At 40.1% G+C, this 22,152-nt stretch overlaps 1 protein-coding gene across 5 annotated transcripts in view; it reads right to left on the bottom strand.

Moving 5' to 3' along the window:
* Positions 1-1,251: 1,251 nt before the first annotated feature.
* The window catches only part of LOC131107190 (brain-enriched guanylate kinase-associated protein), a 32,320-nt gene continuing 11,419 nt past the window's right edge, over positions 1,252-22,152 (bottom strand). For 2 of the 5 annotated variants that reach the window (XM_078799086.1, XM_058056965.2), the window contains exons 2-7: positions 16,495-16,688; positions 12,130-12,291; positions 9,851-9,917; positions 6,941-7,048; positions 6,771-6,851; positions 1,252-3,107 (exon numbers count right to left, since the gene is read on the bottom strand). In XM_078799086.1, coding sequence (XP_078655212.1) covers positions 1,719-3,107; positions 6,771-6,851; positions 6,941-7,048; positions 9,851-9,917; positions 12,130-12,291; positions 16,495-16,592 — 1,905 coding nt within the window. In that variant the 5' untranslated portion in view covers positions 16,593-16,688 and the 3' untranslated portion in view covers positions 1,252-1,718. Of the gene's footprint in view, positions 3,108-6,770; positions 6,852-6,940; positions 7,049-9,850; positions 9,918-12,129; positions 13,617-16,494; positions 16,689-22,152 lie in introns of those variants that run through there. The other 3 variants (XM_078799084.1, XM_058056967.2, XM_078799085.1) reach the window with 2 other exon arrangements.

The following is a 22,152-nucleotide window of genomic DNA, read 5'->3' as shown; positions in this document are numbered from 1 at the left end:
ATTGGGACATGGATCCATTCTAGGTGGTCAAAAGCAAGTCAAAAATTGCATTCAAATATTACATTATATATTATTATGTATTATATATATCAGTATTTGGGCCACAGTGAAAAAAATAACTAGAGATTTCGAGAATAACGTCATAAATTAAAGTACTATTACTTATAACTTTTTTCCCCATAAATTTAAGAATAACGTAAATTTATGGAGGAAAAAAAGTTGTAATATTATGTAAACGTTATTCAGAAATTTATATTTATTATTTATATTTTATATTTATTTTATTCAGAAAGTTGTAATATTACATGAATTTACTATGTTATTCTCAAAATCTCCGGTGAATGTACGTGAAAAAAGTCATATTCCGAAAATAATGTTGGAAATTTATGATAATAATGTACATTTATGGGGGGAAAAAGTTGTAATATGATGTACATTTATGACGTTATTCTCATAAATTTCCAACTTTATTCTCGTGGTATGAATTTTTTCATGTAAATTTATGACTTTATCAAAATTAAAATCTCTGATTTTTTTTCAATATGGCCCTAATAATCCATCATAATATCCAACCAATGTGTGACTTTTTTAAAAATGTTGAATTAAACATTGTATTTCATCCTTAATAAAATGTTCATTAAACAGTGTTGAATAAATATCTGGTCTCATTTAGTGCAATTTTGATATTTAGATTTAATGTATGCATTTTTTATTACATGCAGGTTGTTATGTTCCCGCTTAATAAATTCCTTTAAAATGCACAATTAAGTTTAATGTTTCAAAAGACGACATAGCCCATTTAAAAATGCATTCGACTTCAATAAAAATGGGTCGTGACTTACATTGGAAAATGGTCTGGTGAGATCTGCTGTTTTCATGAACCTACTGCAAAAAAAAAATATACAAATCAAAGATCCTCTATGTATGTCAAGAGAACGCTCGTCTTTAACAACTGACTACAAAACCCTGGCCGGACCTCGGATTAGGCCCCTGCATGTTTTTTTTGGACCTTGCTTTGTGTAGAAGAACACAGTTTTATCCCACTAACAGAATGCCTTTGGTTCTATTTACATAATACATTTCTTGGATAGCTTAGCTGCTGATTTTTGGCCCAAACCCATCTTCTCTACTAACCTACTTCTTGTCATTGTCAGCAGTGGGACTTGCTTGTGACTCACAAACACATGGCTACGGCAGAGAGTTTGTATCATCTTGGATAATATTCAAGGGGGGAAAAAAACCCACCAAGTCTCCTGTGTACTTTGTGCTTTATTGAGTGAGTAAAACAACATAAAATATATCAACATGCATTGTTTTAACGAAAGCATTGTGAGGTAGAAAGGGGGCGGGACGGCGGTGCAGGAAAATGTAAAATAGAAGAAAACGGTTTCCTATAAATTGATGTTCACGTGTCAAAACATTCCATGAATGACAATATAAAACACCAATCAATACTATCAATACCAATGGACTGCGTGATTAGGTGTGTACAGGCATGTGTCCAATATCGGTACTTTTGAACGTATACGTACAAGTTCCGGGTTTACTAAGATGTTTCATTTGAATGGCTACATAGAAAATATATACTTTTCCAGGTAGAAGTATAGATACTATGAAATACATACACATTGGTACAAATGTATACAGGCCTCTTACTTTACAGTCACATGTTGACGATACATCCACTTGGCTTCAATTCCCGTTGTTCGCGAGCTCCGTCAGTTGAGGAGCGTTCCATAGAGTTGGGCCTTGGTGAGGCTGTCTTTCCGAGAGAGTCCCAGAGAGCCGAATTTTTGGTGGTAAGGCGGTGGAGGGGGCGGAGCCGGCGGCGGTGAGGAGGTGACTTCTGGGTAGTGCTGAAGGTCGGCGGCCATCTCCATGGAGCGGTGGTTGAGGGACTCAGTGGAGCTGTTCGGGCTGGGGTCGCCGTAATCCACGCTTTGACCTCCTGACGCAACGTTGCCCTCTCTGTCTTTGGAGCTTCCCGATTGGTAGAGGCTGTGCTCCGAGCCTTGGCTGTCCTCAGCTGCGTACAAGTGGGCTTGGCTGTGAGCCTGGCGGAGCCCCGGGCTGCATTCCGGGCTGGAGCCGGCAGCCGCCCACGCTTGCTCCTGCATGGCGCCCACCCCTTGATGGTAGTAATCGGCCCCTTCCTGGAAGCTGCTGTAGAGCGGTCCCAGGCGGATCTTGGCCGGCCTCACGGAGAAGTGCTGCTCTGAGAAGCTGTAAGGTGAAGCCCTGCCCGGACTGCGGTAGGAGTGGGAACTCAAGTCCTCCGCGCTGAGTTGCCTCCATCTGCCGATGAGCTCCTCTTCCTCGGGGGCGAGAGTGCTGCCTCGACGGCTGTCTCCGTAGGCGACGCTCGGGGAGGAAGATGGCGGCAGAGGCTCGTAGGGTTCACTGAAACAGGACGACATGGTGCGGCTGTACACGGGCGAGCTGCTGTTCTGCTGGTGGCTCAAGTCGGTCTGCTGGAAGGGATGACTGTTGGCGAAGGTTCTTGGGCTATCTCTCTCCCAGGATGAGTCGCTCTTCCTCTCATAGTCCCCCGCATCTCTCCAGTCCATGTAGAGGGTGTGATGGCGTGGGGAGGAAGCGGCGCTGCTTGGTGGGCCGTTGCCTTTATCTTCAGAGCCTCCTCCGCTGAAGCTGGAGTAGGAGCTGGATCCTGTTCCCATGGTGGAGAACTTAGCAAAGTGCTCCTGTGTGAAGCCGGGCGTTAACCCCACTGAGCCCTCCTCCGGGTTGCTGTCGGTAGAATTCTGCGGTCCATAGAGGAGCTTCCTCTGACCGTGAAGGTCCATGCTGGGACGCCGCTCCCGGTGCCGCTCATCGGGGCAGTAAAGCGCCGTGTCGCTGCTGTAAAGGTCGGATTTGTAGGCCGCCCTCAGACCCAGGCGCGCTCCTTGGCCCAGGCTCTCTAAAATGAAAGCGTGATCCGGGGTTTGAGGGCTGGGGGAGCGTGAGGCTTGGCTGCTGCTGCACACCTCATCAGGCTTCTCCATCACCTTTCCCATGAGGGAGGCGGGGACGGAGTCCGAGTAGGTGCGGCAGAGAGGCGACTCTTCCATGTGCATGGTCAGTCGTTCCTGAAAGTCGGCAGGAAGCTGGAAGACACGTGCTGAGTCAGCATTACTCATATTTTCCATGTACAATCTATCAGATTTTTTTCCCAGCGGGTCCCAGCTGCATTTCTTCAGGTCACTAGTATGTGTGAGTGACAGGAGGAAAAGCTCTAATCGGCAAATACAAAATGACCTGACTTTTAGAATACAGTGTTACACTTGGGGGTGGCACGGCGTTCTAGTGGTTAGCGCGCAGACCTCACAGACAGGGTTCAATTCCACCCTCGGCCATCTCTGTGTGGAGTTTGCATGTTCTCCCCGTGCATGCGTGGGTTTTCTCCGGGTACTCCGGTTTCCTCCTACATTCCAAAAACATGCTAGGTTAATTGGTGACTCCAAATTGTCCATAGGTATGAATGTGAGTGTGAATGGTTGTTTGTCTATATGTGCCCTGTGATTGGCTGGCAACCAGTCCAGGGTGTACTCGCTCAAAGACAGCTGGGATAGGCTCCAGCACCCTTGTGAGGAAAAGCGGTAGAAAATGAATGAATGAATCAATCAATCAATCAATCAAGTTACACAGAATATTGTGCTCTAAGGCTATATATAGAAACAAAACAAAAGATTAGACTTTCATCGTTCATCAGAAAAAAACAGTTTGCTTCTACTTCTTTCCGTTCTTCAGAAATCGGCTGTAGTACATGGGCAAGTTTCAGGAAAATACCAGTTCCTGACTACTTTTTGCGAAAAAATACATTTCAAGAATAACTTTCACTTTGGGACACAAAGTTAAAAAAATTAAAAAAAAATTATTAAACGACACAAAAATGGGTTGTTTTACATCCAAATAATTTAGCCATAACAATAGTCATAATAATAATAATAATAATAATAATAATATTGCAGGATTGTGCCTTATTCCCTCTCATTCTTCTATTTTGTTCATCTCCACTTCCTGCGGCTCATGTCAGTAAGAACATACAGTATGTGGTATTACCCAGTGCTTTACACATTAGCCTGATGTACTGAAGGAATCCAGAGCATGCATACATCATACATTCATATGCAGTCCTTTTTAGTGTGTAAACAACAGTTTTAACTGGTTAACATCATGCCATATCCACACAATGTGACTCCAGCAGTGTATTTACATAACAACAACACAGAAAAGTGAACGCCTCGGCCAGCAAAGCTATTGTTCTATTCTGAGTCGTCGTATTTGTGTCCACTTCTCTCTGTGCCTCTCCATGGCAACAAGCAAACGCAGCACATCATCAACAGGAATTGAGTCAGGTGTAATTGGCAATCAGAGCAAATTATAACTCGGGACATGAAAGGATATTTCATAGGCTGGTATTATTACAACCTCGACGCGTTTGATGGAGTTATTTGACATTGTTAGGTCAATGTGAGGTCCGTGACAGCCGTTCTGTGGTTCTTTTGGAGCTAATAATTTGCAGTTGTTTTCAAAACAATGCATAATTCATCAATCGGCCCAATGTGGGACCTTCCATGTGTGCATGCAACCTGTTATGTAAGCACTTCAATGCACAATGGATGTACTTAGGACTCTTTTACGGATCACGGAGAAACGTTATGGACATTATCACGTGTGTGTGTGTGTGTGTGTGTGTGTGTGTGTCTAATGCAAGTACAACTGGCTGGCTTGTTCAAGCACACATCAATAACCACGTGCATCGTACTGCCGTTCACAAGAACAATTGAGCTATTAGGCTGCAGTGTGTTCATCATTTCCTTTTGTTCTGGCAGGAACAGTCAGCAGATTTGTACAGCATGTCTGCTACACAGGAGAGGTATTCCATGTGAATGAAAGGACATACTGTATATACTATAGGGGAAAAATACAAAAATGTTTTTTTTTATTTTTAAAAAACAAAATAAAATGTATCTCTGTGTGGAGTTTGCATGTTCTCCTCATATATAAGTCTAGTCAAACCTTGGTTTCCATTCCCATGTTCTGCATCCTTCCGCAAAATTGAACGCTGACTCACTGTCTGTGTTTTATTGAGTGCAACTGCTCAATAATCCACCATGGGGCCAAATAAAATTTTTGTGCCAGAAATTTGATTAAGGAAATATATAACATTATTGGGGGCTGCATGGCGGACGAGTGGTTATTGCGCAGGCCTCACAGCTAGGAGACCCGAGTTTGATTCCACCCTTGTCCATCTCTGTGTGGAGTTTGCATATTTTTCTCTGGGGACTCCGGTTTCCTCCCACATTCCAAAAACATGCTAGGTTAATTGGCTACTCCAAATTGTCCATAGGTTTGAATGTGAGTGTGAATGGTTGTTTGTCTATATGTGCCCTGTGATTGGCTGGCCACCAGTCAGGGTGTACCCCGCCTCTTGCCCGAAGACAGCTGGCATAGGCACCCCCTCGTGAGGATAAGCGGTAGAAAATGAATGAATGAATAAATATTCTCATTATTATTGTTGTCATTATTATTATTATTACAAATCAACAAATATAGCATTGAATTGTATTATGCTAATCTGAACATATGAATGACATGTTGATGTATCATATAGTATTAGACAGTAGACAGCTGGGATAGGCTCCAGCACCCCCGCGACCCTTGTGAGGATAAGCAATAGAAAATGAATGAATGAAAATCAAATTAAAAGGCACTGTAAAAACAAAGTATGTTGTCTTAAAGGGGACCTATTATGCTTTTTCCACTTTTCTGACCTATTGATGTAGTTAGAATGTTGTATTCTCGTGTTAAATTATGCAAAAGTTTCAGATAATGAGGTTTTCGCATTTGGAAGTGAGCCCTGAAAAGAAGTTTGGAATGCTCTGTTTCAGAAGGCGTGCTAAAACTGTTCCTTTGTGATGTCGCAGAGGGGCGGACTTCCTTATATGGGCGTGTGTGTAAGCAGATAAGCGCTCTGGAATAAATTAAAACAGACCGTTTTCGCGGGAACCACAAAAAATCCAAGAAATATATCTGAATAGGTGCAGATTCTGGAAGAACTAGAAAGCTTTGTGTTGACAGTTTTAAGTTCCTCCCTATTTTCATTTTTGGTTCCTACCGAGGTGTATACAAGTTAATAAGGCGGAACTAATTTTCTGTAGAATCGTTGTTTCCTCACGTGCATGTTTAATTGTTACACCAATAGAAATTAAGATCAGTTGTTGCCATTAGAGCTCAAAGGCGAATAGGTGCTAAAGGATTGAAGATCTTCTCTATAATTCCCTCCTAAGGCATGTGTGCAGCCATTAAGGTACAATATATGTGTTGTGTATTGTTTTCTTTTCAGTCTCTTAGTGTCTTAGTTTAGTTATTAACCTTATTAGTCTTAGTTATTGTATATTTGTATTATATGACCTGTAATTTATTGTATTTTGTATCCTTTGTACCCTTTTAGTTCTCACTTGGTTTTGTAATAAATCCATCAGTAAAAGACAAGAACTAGTAGCTGTCTGATCGTTGCACATCCGCGGGAGTTACTTTGTGTGCTGGTTATTGTGTGTAGCTGCTCTATCGGAGTCCACAACTTAATACAAAGGGACGAAAAAAGGTCCCCATTAAATCCAGGTTTAACCTGATTAAAATCCGTTTTTTTCTTCGCTTTCGAGTAGCTAACCTGCAATAGAGATGAATGATGACCAGCATTTGCGGCAGTACGCGTGTAATGTTCTGACAACATGTTTTTGTAGGTGTGTGCGGGGGTGTCTCACCTCAGAAAGCTGGGCTCTGTAAAGAGACTTGTTGCACTGGAGAAGCTGAGCAGCCAGGTTGCAATCCTTCCTGTAGATGTCCTACACGGAACACCAAGACATGAGTACGTCCTTTCTCATTAGTCTTCACAGAATCAAGCAGGGACGTCATTCTCAAAAGGTCTCCTCACATTGTCCTCTTGAAGCTTCTCGATGGTGAGCTTGGCTTCCATCAGGTGGTTGTTGAGAACGATGATCTCTCGACTCAGCGCTCGCTTCTCGTCGTCATGGTGCTGCGACTAAAGGCAGGAACAAAAGGGAGTGGATGAAAGCGCAGAGTCAAAAAACATCACTTGAGCATGCGGTTCGTTTTCTGGAAAGATATGCCTCAAAAGTCAAACAAAACCATCATGGGGTGTGACATCTGCAAATCTGGTGAGACTTCAGCTCTGTGAGCATCTAAAGCAGCGGTCTCAAACACCCGTGGGCCAAATGTGGCCCGCAGGACACTGGTTTGAAAGTAATGTTAGTGCGGCCCGCGCAAGTTTGATATGGATGCTGTATGGTATCATGTACCCAGAAAAAATTATTATGTTTGATTAATGTTCATGTTAAAGGTTAAATAACTGTTAATAGTTATCCTCCCTATCCGTGTGGAAGTGGTAAGTTTTTGGCTATTTAAGTTTAAAGGAAATAACTTGAAGGCTACCGTTTAGGTCGCTAGCTCTCTAGTTTGCAAGTTAGCATGTGACTCAAGACCCTGCAGTTGCGCAATATGTTGTAAATAAAAAGAGTATAAATGTGACTATAGTCGTGTTTTGGCTCTAATAATGCTTTGTTAATTTTAATCTGAAAAAAATAACCCACCAACTATATGTGGTTTCTTAAGTTTTTATTATTTGCCTTTTTATTATTATTATTATTATATTTATTTATTTATTACTGATTGATTTTCTTTATTCTTAATTTGTTTATTTATTTTTCATCTTATTTTGTGTAGAAAAATAAAAAGTAAGATATTTGAGAACAGTGGAATGTTTTATCAGAGCTTTTCTTGTAGAAAATTGGAACCAAAGCGAAGTTTTTAAAAAAAATGTGTTTTTAATAAATGGCTTTTTTTTTTTTTTTGGAAAACCTGATGCAGCCCAGTCTCACCCAGACCCGAGCTCCAGTGGCCCCCAAGTACATTGAGTTTGAGACTTAACTAGGATGTTTTTTGCACTGATGATGGCAAAGAGAAAAGGAAAAGTGTGATAATAACCATAGATCAGATTTTACATGACTTAACACTGATTAATTACAGAAATACCCATAAAACACAACTAGGAGACAGTATTGCTTCCTATTTTCTCATTAATGAAGTCAGGCAGAGTTTAGGGTAACCCTAACCCTTTTATGTAGTTTTATTATACAGTGCATAACCTCTCTTTATACTGAGAGGTTTACAGCCCATCATGATAAATGAATTTCATAAATTGAATATTTTTTGCATTTTTGTAGCGCAAACTTTCCAACTATGTTTAACATCATTAGAGTCATGGAGACATGAAATAACACCCCTATGGTCGCCTTTACGCTCCTATTATTCACTGTTTACATTTGCCCAACTTTTATGCTGCAGGGACTCAAGACGGCCGCTATCTGGCAAGTTAGTGAGCTAGCAAACTAACCAGTTAGCCTTAACTTAAAAAGCCAAAATCAACCACTTCCACACGGAATGGGAGGAGAATGTTTTTCCACTCTATCATGTTGGACATGCCATGATTCCTGTCTTTTGTGTTTGTCTTCACAAAGAAAGCTATTGATTGCCTCGTTCTTGCCAGAGCGCACGTTGCCACTTGCAGAGAGCGCCGCTCACCATATCACCATAATGTGGTCTGACAAACAAAGCATAAATATGACACTTTTTTTTTTGCCAGTTAAATCTTGGCAGAGGCCGGCCTTTTTAGTTCCAGTTGTGTTCCCTTTTGACAAATCTGCTTGCTAGTCCTCTCCTACCTCGAGGCAAGCGAGCATCCTGCTGGTGTTGCAATGTGATGTAACCACCGGCTGCCTCCTGCTGTAACACAGCCAGCTTTGGGAGGCATGCTGATCATACAGTATAACTACTGCTGTTTCATTAGATCTTTTCTTGTCCGGCCCATGAGACGAGGTGTGTAATACTGAAGAACAATAGGGTTGCTATCACTCTGCTGTTTGATGGACAGACCATTGTAATAAGCCATAATTAACATCAGTGGTACCTAACACCAACAACCATTCCATGTCTTCATTTTCTCTATTCTTTAGACCAGGGGTCTCAAACTCAATTTACTTGGGGGCCACTGGAGCTCGGGTCTGGGTGAGACTGGGCCGCATCAGGTTTTCCAAAAAAAAGCCAAAAAAAAACGCATTTATTAAAAACAAAAATTTTTTTAAAACTTTGCTTTGGTTCCAATTTTCTACAAGAAAAGCTCTGATAAAACATTCCACTGTTCTCAAATAGCTTACTTTTTATTTTTCTACACAAAATAAGATGAGAAAAAAATAAACAAATCAAGAATAAAGAAAATCAATTAATTAGTAATAAATGAATAAATATAATAATAATAATAAAACGGCAAATAATAAAAACTTAAGAAACCACATATAGTTGGTGGGTAGACAAATTATTTTTTTCAGATTAAAATGAACAAAGCATTATTAGAGCCCTGTAGACATGACAAAACACGACTATAGTCACATTTATACTTTTTTATTTACAACATATTGCGCAACTGCAGGGTCTTGAGACACATGCTAACTCGCAAACTAGAGAGCTAGCGACCTAAACGGTAGCCTTGAAGTTATTTCCTTTAAACTTAAATAGCCAAAAACTTACCACTTCCACACGGATAGGGAGGATAACTATTAACAGTTATTTAACCTTTAACATGAACATTAATCAAACGTAATAATTTTTTCTGGGTACATGATACCATACAGCATCCATATCAAACTTGCGCGGGCCGCACTAACATTAAACTTTCATATCAAGGCGGGGGCTTCAAATTAGTGTCCTGCGGGCCACATTTGGCCCGCGGGCCGCGTGTTTGAAACCCCTGTTTTAGACTGTGGCTTACATCTCTGTGAATCTTCTCCTCCAGATCCTGGTTGATCCTCTGCAGTGCTGAATAGCTGCTTTGGATCCTAAAGCACAAAATACAACAACATACTTTGTTCACACGCAGTACTGACATTACTACAGGTGGTTGAAACAAAACCTGACGTTCCTATCTGACCGGAATGGAAACTTATTTATATCTACACTCTCTGGGATGAGCAGCAAAAGTGGAGACCAAAATAAATAGCATGGATGGTAGGAAAATAAACCCTACGCTTGATCATTCGGCTATTTTTGTTCTCACATCTTTCTTGATCAGTTCATACATAAAATATAAATGTCTTTTTTGGTCATGAAAGAAAATGTTGCGTCATTGCGGCTTTTAATAAATCTCAATGTGCTAACAAGTTCCTATATACTGTATTAGAATTTGAAATAAATCTACTGTAGATATTACATATATTTATATTTTAATACATTTCAAGTATAAACAGTATGCTAACATTGTCTACACTTGTTCCTTATTATACCTGTATAAATGAACTTTTATACTATACTAGTATCATTTAATACCATATGATACATCAACATGACATTCATGTGTTCAGATTAGCATAATACAATTAAATTCTATTTGTTGATTTGTAATAATAATAATAACAACAACAATAATAATGAGAATATTTATTCATTCATTCATTTTCTACTGCGTATCCTCACGAGGGTCGCGGGGGGTGCTGGAGCCTAGCCCAGCTGTCTTTGGGCGAGAGGCGTGGTAGTACACCCTGGACTGGTGGCCAGCCAATCATAGGGCACATATAGACAAACAACCATTCACACTCACATTCATACCTATGGACAATTTGGAGTGGCCAATTAACCTAGCATGTTTTTGGAATGTGGGAGGAAACCGGAGTACCTGGAGAAAACCCACGCATGCACGGGGAGAACATGCAAACTCCACACATTGATGGCCGAGGGTGGGATTGAACTCGGGTCTCCTAGCTGTGAGGTCTGCGTGCTAACAACTTGACCGCCGTGCCGACGACCGTAATTATAATAATTACTTCAAAATATATACATAAAGACAATCATTAATAATGAAGGTTGCAGTGCAAAAAAACTAATGTTATTTTTTCAATTAGTAGTCATGTATGTTATTATTATCAATATAGAGATAATGGATGTTATCTGTATATTTATACAGTGGTGCCTTGGTTAACATCATTCATCCATGCCAGGAAGTCCTACTCAGACCAAAACGGACTCTAACCAAAGCAAATTTTCCAATAGAATATAATGCAAATTCAATGAATCCATTCCAGAAACCAAATATGTGAACAGTAAACACATTTGAAAGATGATATTATAGTTTTACATGTAGAAAAGCATGCAAAAATACAACAAAACACAAAACAGAAGTGTGCCGCAAAGGTGAGGTGTGCTATATTCGCTACCATGCTACCATCAGTTTCAATGCTTATGTTTTGTTTTTGGAAGCAGAAATGATTGTTATGGATGAAAAATGAGTCAGCCTCGATGCGCCACTGGGTTGTTAGACTGTTCTGTGGGAACCGGAGCCACTCCCATCACATTTACTTAAGTCTAGAATGAAGGCGGTCTTTTCTTTAAGCCCTAAAATTTGGAGGTATTGCATCCTTACAACTCTTGAATAAACTACCTAAAATGACACCGGTGGCCCACAATGAATTGCACGATTACATGCAAATATCGCAACATTTCGACTCTGCTGTGTGATCCAAGACGGTGGCGTAAACAAACCATGCAAAACGGCAAAATTTTTGCCAATACTTAGGTTGTTGGGCGGCACGGCGGTCAAGTGGTTAGCACACAGACCTCACAGCTAGGACACCAGGGTTCAATTCCACCCTTGGCCATCTCTGTGTGGAGTTTGCATGTTCTCCCCGTGCATGCGTGGGTTTTCTCCGGGTACTCCGGTTTCCTCCCACATTCCAAAAACATGCTAGGTTAATTGGTGACTCCAAATTGTCCATAGGTATGAATGTGAGTGTGAATGGTTGTTTGTCTATATGTGCCCTGTGATTGGCTGGCGACCAGTGCAGAGTGTACCCCGCCTCGCTCCCCAAGACAGCTGGGATAGGCTCTAGCACCCCCCGCGACCCTCGTGAGGAAAAAGCGGTAGAAAATGAATGAATGAATGAATGAACTTAGGTTGTTAACTGAAAAACACACTAACTGGGGCGGACATTAATTCTCAATTTTTATTAGTCTGTGTGTCAGTTAAGATATCAGCGTAAGCACTTTGTATCTTCTTACCTCCGCAGTTTATCAGTAAACTTGTCCAGTTCCTCCTGTGCACGCCGCAGCTCTGTCTCCAGGTACTGACGTGTGGAATCAAACTCACCCTGCAGCAACTCCAGCTTGTGCGTCGTGTAGGAAAGCCGCTTCCTCAAGTCTTCTTTCTGCTCCAGCAACGAGCTGCACACACACACACACGCACACATCAAATGATTGTGTCTGATTTCTATATTTGCAAACCAAGACGCACATACGTTATGTTGTTGATGGCCATGCAGTGTTGATGAAAGCATCATGACAAAAGGTTGTAACCCCACAGTGCTTTGGTGAACAGGAACGAGAGAGCTAGCGACCTAAACGGTAGCCTTCAAGTTATTTCCTTTAAACTTAAATAGCCAAAAACTTACCACTTCCACACGGATAGGGAGGTTAACTATTAACAGTTATTTAACCTTTAACATGAACATTAATCAAACGTAATCATTTCTTCTGGGTACATGATACCATACAGAATATAATGTAAATTCAATGAATCCATTCCAGAAACCAAAAATGTGAACAGTAAACACATTTGAAAGATGATATTATAGTTTTACATGTAGAAAAGCATGCAGAACAAAAAAAGGACAGATGCAAGTAGACGTACTATATAGCATTTCCGATGTGAAACTCTTAATACTTCATATGAATAGACGACCAAGGCTTTGATTTTGTGAAAAGCAACACCCTCCGTCGATGTACTTCAGCACAGTGATGACTATTTTTAGAGTCTATGCCTTAACTGGGCCTCGTTTCTAATAAAAGGGCAAGTGTAAGTGGGAAAAGAGGAAATGTTGGCTGCTGTGATGGATCTGCGCAAGCCAGGCTTAATGGACCCACGTATTGACAGACGGATAGAGGAAAGAAGGTAATGGCTCTATCTGTGGCCAGATAACAGATAAATGGAGATGTGGTCCTGGTGCTCTTTTCACTTCCATGCCTCCTTTTCTCCCTCATAACCAGATCACATAGACAAAAGGTCGACTTAGAGAGAGGCCTCTTTTCAGTGCTTTCAGGTCACGGAGTGGAAGCAGCCATCTTATTAATATGCATGGTGATAACTTTGCAGAAAGTGGATCTGTGTTCTACACAACATGTTTGTCTTATAAACACAGTATGGATTGAAGACAAATGTCTGCAGCAGCTGGACTGATCTGCAGAGACAAGAGCTGCTCCCGAGGCAGAAATCCTACTGGTTGATTTAAACCGCAGTGAGTTGAGTCACTGAATTTTGGCAACACATCCTCCTTATAGGCTGACACTATATCAGTGTTAGGTGGGATGCTGACAATGCTTGGCCTTTTCTCCACTGCTCTGTTTGCCCCCTCAGAATCATCACTCATACATGCTCCATTGGGAGAGCCTTCCAGTGGAACATAGTTCAATATTTGGATTTTGATATTTTGGAATCTCACAAGAGCAGATCAGAAGGTTGGCCGTTCAATCCTCGTTCCTTTCATCCAGTCACTGTTTGGTTGGAGAGACCGTAGGCGCAAATTGGCAGCCATGTTTCCGTCACATTATGCTAGGGGCAGCTCAGTGGTCTGGGTGCCTTGAAAAGCGCTATAATAATCTATTCCATTGTTGTTATTATTATTATTATTATTAATGACAAGAATATAATCAGTCATTAAGAGATTTACACGCAAAGCAACAGATTGAACCAAACGACTACTTCTCAAGAGAGCCAGATCATTCACTCACACATAGAGACACCAATTTTATGATAATGGTGATCAATGAAGTAGAAACAGATGAATTTGAACATCCATATCAAAGTTGGCTGAGAGTCCTTTGCAGCAAATGGGGCCGTCACTCGGTTCTGAGGAAGGGGGGAGGGGGGCTTAGCCCCCTGAAGATATGAATGAATGTAGTAGACAAAAAAAATCAAAAAAATCCAAAAAACAACTAAGGAACAAGAACCAGGATATAACTTTCCCACTTTTGGACAGATTTAGTAGAGATACTCAATTGTTTTACGCCCCCATTAAATTTGGACAGTGATCAATTATGTAATAATCATTATTATATTATTAATTAGCTTATTATTATTACTATTATCATTCTGATAATTACTACTACTACTAGGAGTAGTAGGCTAGTATTAGCCTGCTTATTGGCTTGCTTATTAGCCTGTTTTTCCCCTATTATATAAAATTTATCAGAGATTTTTTTTTGTAAAAAAAAAATCTATAAAAAGATCTAAAATTATTTAGGGGGGCTTAAGATCATTCTAAGGGGGTTTGAAGCCCCCCTAAAATGGCCTAATGATGCCACTGGCAGCAACAAAAACAGGAAGTAGAAACTTTGCAAAATAAAACCGATAAAAAGTGACATGCCTCAAGTGGGAAACTATAAAATGTTTTCTTAGCTCCAGTATTAGGCTCATCATGTTCGTTTAGGAAAAGTTGTACTATAGTTGAACCTTTGTTGTGAACACCCCAGTTTTTGTATGAATTTTCACCCAAAATGTCAGTTTTTGTACAATATTGCGTGTAAACAACACTACTGTTTGTTCTGTTCTGTATTGTTCATTGCTAAATAGCCTGCCACAGGACCAAATAAAGTTGCGAGTGCCAGGAAAGTGATAAACATGATGCAATTCAACAAAGTTCGTGTCCGCCAATCTCGCCGGGATGTATGACAAGTCCGCATCAACAATAAGTTCCTTTTATTGTGTGGCCCGCAGGACACTAGTTTGAGGCCCCCGCCTTGATATGAAAGTTTAATGTTAGTGCGGCCCACGCAAGTTTGATATGGATGCTGTATGGTATCATGTACCCAGAACAAATTAATACGTTTGATTAATGTTCATGTTAAAGGTTAAATAACTGTTAATAGTTATGCTCCCTATCCGTGTGGAAGTGGTAAGTTTTTGGCTATTTAAGTTTAAAGGAAATAACTTGAAGGCTACCGTTTAGGCCGCTAGCTCTCTAGTTTGCGAGTTAGCATGTGTCTCAAGACCCTGCAGTTGCGCAATATGTTGTAAATAAAAAAAGTATAAATGTGACTATAGTCGTGTTTTGTCATGTCTACAGGGCTCTAATAATGCTTTGTTCATTTTAATCTGGAAAAAATAATTTGTCTACCCACCAACTATACGTGGTTTCTTAAGTTTTTATTATTTGCCGTTTTATTATTATTATTATATTTATTTATTTATTACTGATTGATTGATTTTCTTTATTCTTGATTTGTTTATTTATTTTTCATCTTATTTTGTGTAGAAAAATAAAAAGTAAGATATTTGAGAACAGTGAAATGTTTTATTAGAGCTTTTATTGTAGAAAATTGGAACCAAAGCAAAGTTTTTAAATTTTTTTTGTTTTTAATAAATGCGTTTTTGTTTTTTTTTGAAAACCTGATGCGGCCCAGTCTCACCCAGACGCGAGCTCCAGTGGCCCCCAAGTAAATTGAGTTTGAGACCCCTGGCTTAAAGATTACGATACTTTTGATCAGTGCACATTTACAATTCCGTTAAAATGAGCGCGGCTGCACCAGAACCAGTTCAACTGCACCAGTGTTTGTTTCAGCTAATTTATCACGAGTGAAAACCGCCTGAGGGATTTAACATGAAGCGCCTCCTCTCCATCTTGATCTGTCCACAATCTTATTGCGTTCATGTCTTAGTCTCTCTCCACCGCATCGCCTTTTAATTGATTTCTCTGTAAAGCCAATGAGTTGGCTCCAGTCAGAGGGGTGTTGTTAGCTGCTCTCCTACAGGGGGATTCATTCGTATTTATCCATAAATAGGACTGTGGAGCTGATGAAAAGTGCCCTGAGATAACTGCTGTTAGCTGATTGAATTTGAAGACAGAATTGAAGTGGAAAAGCTGAACTCGTGTCGGCTTTTCATCCGCCTGTGATATTTACTCTGACACAATTAAATATCTCCACCTCAAGTGGATGTTTATACAAACAAAACAAATCATTCTGTGTTCCCTTCATGAAATAAAACAGCAGGGAAGCACTTCTAGGAAATAGCCGACATCTCTCAGCTGACTAGAAGCCCCCACCGGGCTCACCTCTGCTTATCTTTAACCGCCATTGTCGAGGGAATGCAGGCGTTTGTTGTTTGATTTGGGATAAGTCCATGAAGAGTAACTCGAGGGACGGGAGAAATCTCCCATTGCTGACCTCGACTGTGAATGGACGCTGAGTCAGACGTAATGAGGGCTCTCTCTTTGCGCTGAGAGGATGACGAAGCAACATGACTCTCAGCCTCAAAGAGGGGTTGGCTGAGGATGGTTTAGTGCGACTGGATGGTGAGAAGAGACACCTTGTGGGCGCACGAGTGGACAAACAGATGAAAATGAGGACAAGTGGAATGACGGTGGCTCTTACCTCTTTTTCAGATGTTTGCCGCCATTGCGGGGGACTTTTAAGGCTGTTTTGCCAATGTATATCTTTTTCATGGTTTGTCTGTGTTCCTTCCCTGTCATGTGTTCAAAGGGCTCGACCACAAGCAGCTGACATGTGTGTTAGAGTCCCAAAGGAGACCATCTAAGCCTGGCCTGCAGAGTTACTGATTGCTCTACCTGCCAAACAAAAAAACATATTATTAACACTTTTAATAAGGAAACACTTACTTTGGCATGTATTGAAGCATTTTTTCTACAATGGTCAAACATCCCAAAACATGAGAAACTTTATAAACCTCTGCATGCGCTTTAAAATGTTGCTTGAGTTACTGAGTTGTTGGTGTGAAACTTTCCGCACTATTGTTTACAATGACTTCATCATTAATACTGGCTGGGCTATTTCCCTATAGGGCAAGGGCGTCCAAAGTGTGGCTGGGTTTGAAGAAAAGATGATTTAACTGCAGTCATTTTTAAATAAAGAATAAAGTCAAAATATTGAGGAAAAAAATCCGGTCATTTTACAAGAATAACAAAATATTATAAGAAAAAATAAAGGCATTTTAGTAACATCAAGTTTAAATATTTTTTTCAAAATATTATGAAAAAAAAGCTGTTTTCATTTTTGGAAAATTAGGTTGCAAAGAAAATTATAATTAAGAATGTCCAATAATTATCGGTACCGATATCAGTAAAAAAAAAATTTATATCGGTATCAGATTTTTTCCCGATCATGAAAACTGATATTTAAAAAATTCCACAACATTCCACAACAGGAGATATGTCATGTTCTAAAAAAAATTAGAGTTGGACAATATCAGAATATCGGTTTTCGACAAAAAAGCCAATATCGGACATCCTTAGTTATAATGTTACAAGAATAAAGTCAAAATATCATGGGAATAAAGTCATAAATACAAGAACAAAAGAGCAGAATTTTTTTTACAAGAATAAAGCCAAAATATTAAGACACAAAAAAGTAACTATTTTACGAGAACAAAAAAATATGTTATTTAATTAGCATTAAGTTGAAATGAAAAATGAAATAAATAAAAAAGCAACAGAAAAAAATAGAGTAAACGTTCATGCTAATAAAACGTCTTAGTATATTTGTATGCGTTGGTTTACAAAATATCAAAGAAGCCCTTTCATCCAATAATTAAGCCTCTACCACAAAGGTGTCCAAAGTGCAGCACAGGGGCACTTTGTGGCCCATGGCTGTTTTTTTTTTTTGGCCCGGGGCACATTGTAAAAACATAACTAAAAACAGCAAACTGGAAAAATCAGCAGTACTTTCCCAAGAATAAAGTCAAAATATCAAGCCAAAAACTTGTAATCTAACAAGAAAAAGTTGCCATTTTGCAAGAATAATGTTGCAAAAAATAACGTAGAATAACGTTCCATTCGTCAATTTTCTATGCCGCTTATCCTCACTAGGGTATGCTGGAGCCTACCACAGCTGTCTTTGGGCGAGAGGCGGGGTACACCCTGGACAGGTCGCCAGCCAATCACAGGGCACATATAGACAAACAACCATTCACACTCACATCCATACCTTTTGGAATGGGGAAGGAAACCGGAGTAGCCGTGAGAGAAGTGGCGCTGCAAGCTGTGATTCTGAGAATAAAGTCCCAACATTAAGAGAAAAAAAAAGTGTATATGACCTAAACCATGGAAGTATGTGACATACTGTAGATAAACAAACACTTCTTCTGCAGCCACCTCAGGCACACCCCCCTTCTGCGTCTGGATGACGTGTGCAGTGCAGACGCAGCCGCCAGCCCACAGACGATTGGTGCAGGTTATTAAACCAGAGTCCCACTTTGATCAGTGATCCTCTCATCTGAGTGCTGATAACGTCCCCTCAGAAGGAAAGGACCTGCAGGGACAGGTGTGCCTGCAGGTCCGCCAATAATGAGGGGTTGTTGGACACACACACACACACACACATACACACACACAAAAGAAATGTGTTGATCCACCAGCGCCTCAATCCTGGTCGGGTGATTTATGCCGCAGACTGAGGAGGCATGGCGACAGATGGTGACAGCCCTCCAAACCTCACCTCGACTCTACCCGCCATCGCCACCCGAGCCTTCTCTCCAGCTGCTCCCCTCTGAGTCATCACACACCAGCACAGGATACGTGCCCACCATGGGGTACCGGTGGCTGGAGGCATGCCGTTTTTAAAGTGTCCCTGCATGTTTTGTTTGTACGCTGCAGCATCACACACAGTCAAGAACCCTCTCTTGTCTCCCAGGAAGGGAAATAACGCAGTGCCATAAAACGTGAGGACATCTCAGGCCACATCAGGTGCTCCCTCCCTCCCTCCTTCCCTCCATCCCTCGCGCTCCTTCTTCCCCCTTTAATTGAGCCTCCTCACTCACAGCAAACCGTTCAAAACGAGGCTGCCAGCCACCCACTCAAGCCATGCTCGCTTTTGAGAGGGTTTCACAGCGTTGACATGCAAAGCGGAGAGAGGGAGGTGGAAGAGGAGGAGGATGACGACATTAAAAGTTGGGGGAGAGGGAAAAGCAAAAAAGTGGTTATGAGGTAATGCAAAGTGTTTTTTTTCCCCCGACTACAGGATATACCCCCCCGGTCCATTTCCTGTACCACTTCATAGTAGTAGTTCAGGGGTCAGACCAGGGGCGTCTATATATATATATATATATATATATATATATATGTAGTAGTAGTAATAATCAGAAGAAGAATCAGAAGAAGAATAATGATGATAGTAATGATAATAAGCACATTAATATAATAATGATTATTGTATAATATAATAATATATATTATATATATATATATCCCATATATGTGTGTGTGTGTGTATATATATATATATATATATAGCAGTAATAATAATCAGAAGAAGAATAATGATGATAGTAATGATAATAAGCACATTAATATAATAATGATTATATAATATAATAATATAAATTATATATATATCCTGTATATGTGTGTGCGTGTGTGTATATATATATATACATATATATTTATATTACTTCTGATTATTACTACTACTACTACTACTAGTAGTAGTAGGCTAGTATTAGCCTGCTTATTATTACTATTATTATCATTATTATTATCATCCACTCACAATAATGATAAATGAATCATAGTGGAATCAGTAGTGTGCATCCATAATGTGCCCCCAAAGGCTGAAGAGAGCGCAGGGCACACGATGCAACGCTCTACAGGGAAAACATGGACTTACCTTACACCATAAAATAAAGGGAAATTAACAGATTTATGATTATAAATTAATGACATGACATAATGTGAACATTTATTTTAACTCCTATTCTTGCCCAATTGTATAAAATTTTTGTAAAGATTTTTTATATATAAGAGGATGTTAAGGGCGCCGTGGCCTCCGGGGGGGGGGGGCAAAATATAGAGAAAAACAAATGACCTTCAATATAATACTATAAAAACTAATGAGTCAAATGTAAAGCAATGGCCTATGAATATTACTGCAATGCTATCAAAAATAAAGCTTTGTGTTGTTATTAGATATTTACTGTATATATTATAATACATATATTGTATTATATATGAAATATAATTGTTTTTTTAGCTTTTTCTCTTTATATTGTGCCTGTTTGCTCTATTTCCCCCCCATTTTGTTTAATTTTATTCCTACAATGTGCCACGGGCCAATAATAAACAAGCCGCAGGCCGTAAATGGCCTTTGGGCACCCCTGCCTTCACCCCAAAATGTACAGTATTTCAACAAATCTACCAAAGCCTGCTTTATTAGCATATTAAGCTCACATTTACCAGCCTCCATTGGGTCTGCAAAGTATGCGGAGCAAGCATAAATCATCTTATGGTATGCTAACATGACAGAAAGCTAGTAAAAACTGAAATGTTTTCTTCCTTTAAGCTGAACTTGCTCTCTAAAATAACAACAGAGGCTTTAGCCAACATGATGCTAGCTAGCATTAGGATAAGGAAAGCTTCTAATATGTGCAACCACGTAAAAAAAAAAAAATCTTGTGTTAAATTTGACCTGCAAAATGTTCCTTGCTACATCACAGAAGCATTTTCAAGCATAAAAATGGCTAAATGAACTACAACCGAAAAGCAGAAGAAGCATTCTAATTGTGCATGTAGTATTCTACATTGGCCGCTAGGTGTCAGTAATTGTACGGAAAGACAGGCACCAGATGTGATCACCAGAACCGGCATTTATTTTCTCCTGTATTGCTGTCCAATGTGTGAGGACACCCGACACTACCTTCTAACATTCTGTTGTGTTGCATAAATATGATCATATGTGTGGCATAAATCTAATTCTGTCATGCCGTCATATGGAGTTCTGTGTGAAAAGCACAGACAAACGTGTCAGCAAGTCCAGTTTCTGTCAATAATTTGGATTTTCTGTAACGCTTTGCAAACATCCAGTACAAAGTACGTGCCTTTTCTAGCTTTAACCAACGAGCTTCCCGTTTCGTTGTGCAACACGAAGGGCGACGGAACAAATGTCATTGTTTGAAGAGTGGAGACGGCGACATTAGCCAGGCTCACACTCCGAGAAAAGCCCTCATCAGTGCCTCAGAGCTCAGCATCACAGCGAGGAGGACCTGAGGGGCTGACTCATCACAAACAGAGACACGCAAAAAGGCAAAGACCATCACTCTGCAATGCACCCCTTCCTTTACACCCCCAGCTCATGACTCAATAGCGACTTCTTAAATGACGCCACTTTCCTGCCCGGTATTGATCGATTTAAGCAGTTTCACACCAATCACCAACATCATTACCAGCAGCAGGGGACAATAATAAGTTATACATGTGCACACATCATGCTCGAAAATAAAGAAAAGGAATGAACGCTGGTCAAAAACACAAATGTAACTGCTTAATGGCATAAATAAAAGGACCAATTGGGGTATAATAATTATATGAGGTCTAAAACTGGAAAAGCTTGTTTGAATTCTAGCCAAGCGCTGCAAGACAAAATCAATAATAGTGTCTTGTTCATAAAAAGAATATGAAGCGACAGTCCGCCGATTCATTCAAGTCATTACAAGCTTTGGTTTGTGCCGGGAGCTAAGCTAACGAGCATACTTACATACTTAAACACACACTGCTTACATCAACAACCATTTCAAGTCTTAGTGCTAACACAGGAAGCCACTGTTGCCAACTTTTCAGTAAGGAGAGCAGCTATTGGTTGTTTTCATTTGCATATGATGTTGTAAAATACTGTAGGAAAAAAGCAGAAGATTAAAAAAATGAGTACATTTTTTTTTTTTCATTAGCACAATTGAACAGCTAATAACAGATTGTGCTTTGTTTATTCTATGGCTCACACTCACTAAGTGTGGTTCATGAGTAGGACACTCTTGTGGTGAATATACTGTATATAATAGCTTGTATTTACCCCAAGAATTGTAAGATAATCTACTTTATTTTACAAATAGAGAGCAGCAATAGACTAACAATGAAATATAAACACACCCTCCTCTTTTAGTGTGGTGTGGAAGCTGACTGTACACTGCCCCGCTTATGCCTGGCATTGGGCAAAATGCAGAACAATCCGTGCTTTCACTCTTGAGTCCCCAAATACCAGAAAACTACCCCAGAAAAAGTCGCTAGATTTGTCACTAGTTGCTTTTGA

The sequence above is a fragment of the Doryrhamphus excisus genome, linkage group LG19 (genome assembly GCF_037039965.1).
Source record: "Doryrhamphus excisus strain RoL-2023G ecotype Guam linkage group LG19, RoL_Dexc_Guam_v1.1, whole genome shotgun sequence".
NCBI lineage: Eukaryota > Metazoa > Chordata > Actinopteri > Syngnathiformes > Syngnathidae > Doryrhamphus > Doryrhamphus excisus.
Note: the sequence above shows the minus strand (reverse complement) of the source record. Positions and strands in the feature narration are given on the sequence as shown.